Genomic DNA, 6,000 nt, shown 5'->3' on the forward strand with positions numbered 1-6,000 from the left:
CCATTATTGAGCAACAATGACCTTTTCTAACTACTGATATAACCATTCGTGATCAGCAAGCGTATCTGTTTCAAGAGACCGCACTAATGGAATGAGGTTGCGATTAAACTAGTAAATGTAAGTGATCATGTCAAAATTGTTTACAAGATGTGCGAACAACTTAACCCATCATTTACGAAAGCTAAAAGTCCGCACTCAGTCATCGCAATAAATGGTTCGTTGCTAATCATGTTATATTTTTGCTGTTTTAAATAAACCTACTTCTGATTTTTCCAATTTAAGATTTAATTTTGTTTTTAATTATTCTCTTCCTTTCTCTTTCAGTTTAATATTTTTCGTGGACTTCTTTATAATTTTGTCCATTTTTGGCTTTTTCATATGTACTTTTTTCTCTGTTAAATATCCATTTCTTCTTAAATGTCACTTACCCTTCCCATTTTGCGTATATCATTACACTCTGTGTCTTTTTATCAATTAAACTTTATATTTAAGTAATAAAATGTTTCCTTTAAGCGCAGCCAAGTAGTTAGCGTATCGGCTGATCGAGGGGTCAGGTTCGGGACGTAATGTCAACGAGCATTCTCCCTACTGCAAGTTGTGCGTAGGTGATAAATACGACAGTCCATCTCGTTATTCGATTCCAAACAGCTGAGCAAACCCTTATGATGACAGCTGTTGCTGATAGCTGTCAATCTTTTTTTTGTTGTGAATAGTTTAAAAATGTATTTGATATAGACGAACAAGTTAGTTAAGCACAAAATTGCATAATGGGCTAGCTGTACTTTGCCCACCACAGGTATTGAACCCTAATTTCTAGCATTGTAATCTCACAGACATATCGCTGTCATTGGTGGGAATCTATATTTTTTAATGTTAATAGTCTCTGATTTGAAAATGAAGCCTTCGTGAAATAACGCGCCATTTAAGTTGGAAATTTTATTTCCATTTAGTGACCTATCAATTTTTGGATATTTTATTTGCTTTCATTGAGTTCCTTTCCACTGCCTATTTTCTTCTATACATCCTCCACTCCGATGCCTGAAGAATAGTCTTAATAGCTTCTTATGCTAAAACTCTAGGTTGGATATCTGTGATAGCCACTAACAGTTAGTATAAATCTAGTGCACTATAACGTACCTCGAAGTGTATTGACGATTCAGAAATTGTCTTACAGACAACGAATCAAAACATCCCACCATAGAACTAAATTGATTCAAAACACAACACATAGGTGATGACTAGCTGCCTTCCCTCTAGTCTTACACTGCTAAATTAGGGACGGCTAGCACATATAGCCCTCGAGTAGCTTTGTGCGAAATTCCAAAAACAACAACAATCTAAATGTGTAATTTAAAAGAAGACTACATGTTATTCAATATTAATGAAAGTTGTTTGATGTAAAGAATTTCTTTGGTTAGTTATTCCAGATCGGCGTTGGTCTTGCAAAGGATACTGAAATTTGATAAGTTCATGTTTCTCCGCCATGTTGACATATAGCGGAAACGCAGAGATTGCCCAACGTTTTTTTGTTTTCATGAAAACTCCCATATGTTCATTGGCTATAATTAATAGATGGCGTCTGGTTTTCCCAGTATAAGAGTTATTACAGTCTTATACGCGTGTGTTTTCTTATAGCAAAGCCACACCAGGCCATCAGCCGAGCCCACCGAGGAGAATCGAACTCTTGATTTTAGCGTTGTAAATTCGTAGAGTTACCGCTGTACTAGCGGGAGGCATTTATATTAGTTATTAAACCCAGATCACACGTGCAGGAATTTTTTTCCACACCAAAGATCTTTTCCAACTTTCTCTTTATGGGAGACTTACATATCTTTACACGTGTGGAGACATCAAATTTCAGTATCCTTTGTTAGGTCAATAGTGATCTAGAATCACTCATTACAGAAACTCTCCACATCAAACAACTTTCACTAACTAACATGCGGTCTTCTTTTAAATTGCCAATTTTTTTAATGCACACAAAGATTTTTGCTTGTTACTCCTTTACTCTCTATGTTTTGGTTCAGATTAAATTATCGTTATTGCAACTGAATTGAAGCTTTGACCTGGCCAAATGCAATGTGTACAATGGTGAATCAAAAGATATGGCATCGACCTATAATGATACACTGCCTGCGTTTCATCAACAAAGACGGTATTGCCTAGAATAATTAAAAACGGCAGCAAAATCGTAGCTTTATTAATGATTATCAGTGAAACAACTTGGAAAAAGCTAAACCAGGTCCACACCACCAAATTAGTCTACCATACGTCACACGTGGAATGGTACTGACACATTCGAAGTAAAAGGTCATTATCAAAATCAAACAAATTAATCCTTATAAAATAAGATGCAGAATTGTATCTCAGAACGGCTGGTATAGATATTAACACTTTTATTGATAAGTAGATAACAACGTTTCAACCTTCGTAGGTCATCCTCAGGTTAACAAGAAGATGCAAAAGTTTGTTTTTGAATTTCACGCAAAACTACACGAGGGCTATCTGCGCTAGCCGTCCCTAACTTAGCAGTGTAAGACTAGAGGGAAGGCGGCTAGTCATCACCTCCCACCGCCAACTCTTGGGCTACTCTTTTACCAACGAATAGTGGGAGTGACTGTCACATTATAACGTCCCACGGCTGAAAGGGCGAGCATGTTTGGCGTGACGGGGATTCGAACCCGCGATCCTCAGGTTACGAGTCGAACGCCTTAACCCACCTGACCATGCCGGGCCTAGGTGCAGAAGTATTATTCCCTTAATGCATTGTTTCCATCACTCTTTACCCTTCATGATGATTAAGGCACCACAAGAACGGCCTCTTTACATTAAGACCTAAACTGAGTAATATATGGCTTGAAACCCGTCCGAGAAGTATTGTATAGAACTGAGCTACCTTGGGGACTCACATGTACTAGTCTGTATTACCGCTCTCTCTCTAAAGTTTTTGTTTATGTGTGTAATGTTAGGTGTAGGATGTATTTTCTTAACCCATTTTAAAGTTTGTATTTATCAAGAAGTGGTTAAGTTTCGGCTACTGTGTAGATGTATCACATCAGTGCGTACAGCGATCTTTCCTTTTTTCAAGCGCCCCCTAGTAAGCGAATGGTAAGTATGAAGACGCTGAAAACCGGACTTCGATACCGTGGTGCGCACAGCACAAATAATCCCTTGTGTTATTTAGCGCTTAACAACAAATAACCAATACTGTTTTCAATACCTATTCCTGTTTGAATAAGATAAAGTGAAAAATATTTGTAGAAAGTCCAATAGTTTTTGGTTTTTTTCAGTTCTAGATTTTCCTGTATGCCTTTGATCATATTATATATAGATAACTATCATTTCAAAGATTTAGACCAAAAGCAAATACCCTTACATCTGCAGAGTAGAAAAAATTCATCTATGATATAAACAAGAAAGTAAAAAAGAAAAATGTATCCTAGTAAGAAAAATATCTGTTATTGTGTTATTGTCTTTCCTTTCAATGATAAATTTAAGAACTTGTTTCTAATTTTAAAATCTTTGATGGTATTTTTATATGTATGTGCATAGCTTGTTAAAACAAGCTCTACAAAATGTACAAAAAATCAATTCGTTTAAAAATAATGACACTTATAGTACTGATATTTAGAAATAATGACACTTACAATACTGACATTTAGGATGCAAATAAATCATGGATTTTGCTTTTACTAGAAATGTTAACTAGAATCTATAAGTTATTGTTAGCTGATCTCACCTAATAACCACAGTGCGATGGCACTGTACGTTTCTTATGTTTGTTAGGAGTATAGCTACACGAAGATCAATCTGTGCTCGCCCTAATGCAACTATCAATACTTCATTTTTAGCGTCCTTAGCCTGCACTCTTACAGCTGAGCCACTGGTGTGGAGAAGGGGTTGATATTGATACTATAGGAGGAAAGGTTTTTGTGATCTAAAATTGCGTTTAACTATGTAAAACTTTGGAGCTTTTATTAACTGAGAAAAGAATGCCCAAATTTCTCTTCCCAAGATTTTACACCTACAATATATATTTGATTCAAACATAAAAGTATATATACATACACACACAGACATATATATATATATATAATGAAACAAGTTTCAACTTTGGGTGTACTTGATAACAATATTAACTAATAGATTTAAATCACAATAAAATGAGCCAGTTTTGTGACTTTTAGAGTCACTCAAAATCCACTATAATGAAGAATTACTTAAAACTGACTACCAAATGTATACTCTTAAAAAGCTTGTATTATTTAGAACTGTCTATCCTTAACTACATGTAGATGTGATGAATAATAAATGGCTGAATAATTTATGGGTTAATTGTTTTGCCGTTTGTGTTGACAAAGCTTCTACATTGGAAACACTTAAATGATTGTGTTGACGGGTTAGGTGTGTAACACTATCCAGAAAATGGAAAGATATGAATAAACGTTTATTCACTCACTAGAATTTTAATTGCAATACATATTTAAAGCAAAGCATTATGTGAACGTAATTTTGAACTTTTATGTAACGGCATTAATTAAATTAAAAATGATATCGTAAAAGTTTACTGAAAGCCATGATAGTAGTACTTGGTATCTGCTGTGCATTCCACGTATTTTCAAGACTTCCTCCCTACCATTGGACTTAATGAGGTGAAGGGTCGAGATTGCCTTCGGATTATCCACGCAGCTAATAACACGTAACATTATTCAGCATGTTATGAAGCAACATTAGGTAATTATAGATGGATTCAAAACTTCTAATTAAGGCAGTATACTTGCAATTTGTCGATATAGACCGTTTGAATCCCCGCGCCAAACATTCCCGCCCTTTCATCCATGAGGGTATTATAAATTTACAGTCAATCACACTTTTTGTAAGCAAAAGTGCAGTCCTGAAATTGGTAGTGGATGGTGTTGATTAACAGTCTTCTGTCTAATCTATCATTTTTAAATTAAAGACAGCTAGCGTAGATAGATAGCTGTAGAGTGTGTTTTGAAAGAAATTATATATACAAACAAACAAAACTTGTGGTTGTAGCACAAGTTTAGGGATTTAATGAAAATTCCTTAAGAATATGTGATAAGTGCTAGGAGGTATTATACATTTCCACTTATTCACTTACTTACCTTCTAAGTAAAGAAGAAGTTGACATATAACAGATATACTGACTGCTCTGGTTTTCATTAGGAAATCTTGAAGAAGTCGAACAAGTCAAAAAATTATGTATGTTGTCCTGTTGAAAGATTCCCCAAATAACATAGAGAACTTTGTCTTCTCTGGATTGCACACAAATGTGCATTCATTTTGTTACATTAGCGTGTATTAGAAAATTTGTGCGTTGTTTTTTATGCGAGAAAATAGAATTTATTATGGAAATCAATCGATCAGTAATTATTAAGCTATCAACTCTATTTTTAATTACTTTAGGGTTTGAGCGATTGAATCAATTTGTCGCAGGCAGTCACTGATCTAGTCTTGTAATTGATGCACCACGTTTTGCTTCGACCCTGTAACACTGCACGTGCTAACTCTGTTTGACAAAGAAATACGCTTCTATTTATATTCAGATATATTTCCTTTTTCTTCCGTGCTGCCATCTGTTGGCTACAAAGTTAAAGAGCAGTATTTTTGTGCTTTCTTGCAAGTGTGAATTTTTTGTATTGTAGATACTATTCTTGAAACTGAAATCTTTACACTATTTATGCTCACTATGAATTTTCCATTAACTTGTTTCGTAAACAGATTGAACATTTGTGACATTTCGAACCAATTTCAAGTGAAGAAAAAAAATAGTTTTGTTTTATTTCTTAACTGTTTGTATAAAATAACACGCAATAGAAAATAAAATGTTAAAAAAAAAGAATATCCGGAAGTTTCGAAATGTCTAGCACATAGCAACTCGGATTATTTATCTAGGCTTCAGATGTGTAAATTACTGAGCCTTAAGGTTTATTTTAAACATTGGTTACGTGAGATTTAATAATAAAGTAGTAAAAT

The 6,000-nt window shown here is 34.6% G+C and overlaps 1 protein-coding gene across 1 annotated transcript in view; it reads right to left on the reverse strand.

Annotated features, from left to right (window-relative positions):
- The window catches only part of LOC143253247 (carbonic anhydrase-related protein 10-like), a 121,751-nt gene extending 116,233 nt beyond the window's left edge, over positions 1-5,518 (reverse strand). The window contains exon 1 of the mRNA XM_076506792.1: positions 5,130-5,518. Coding sequence (XP_076362907.1) covers positions 5,130-5,187 — 58 coding nt within the window. The 5' untranslated portion in view covers positions 5,188-5,518. The remainder of the gene's footprint in view (positions 1-5,129) is intronic.
- Between the last annotated feature and the right edge of the window lie 482 nt (positions 5,519-6,000).

Source organism: Tachypleus tridentatus, chromosome 6 (assembly GCF_004210375.1).
Source record: "Tachypleus tridentatus isolate NWPU-2018 chromosome 6, ASM421037v1, whole genome shotgun sequence".
NCBI classification, from domain to species: domain Eukaryota; kingdom Metazoa; phylum Arthropoda; class Merostomata; order Xiphosura; family Limulidae; genus Tachypleus; species Tachypleus tridentatus.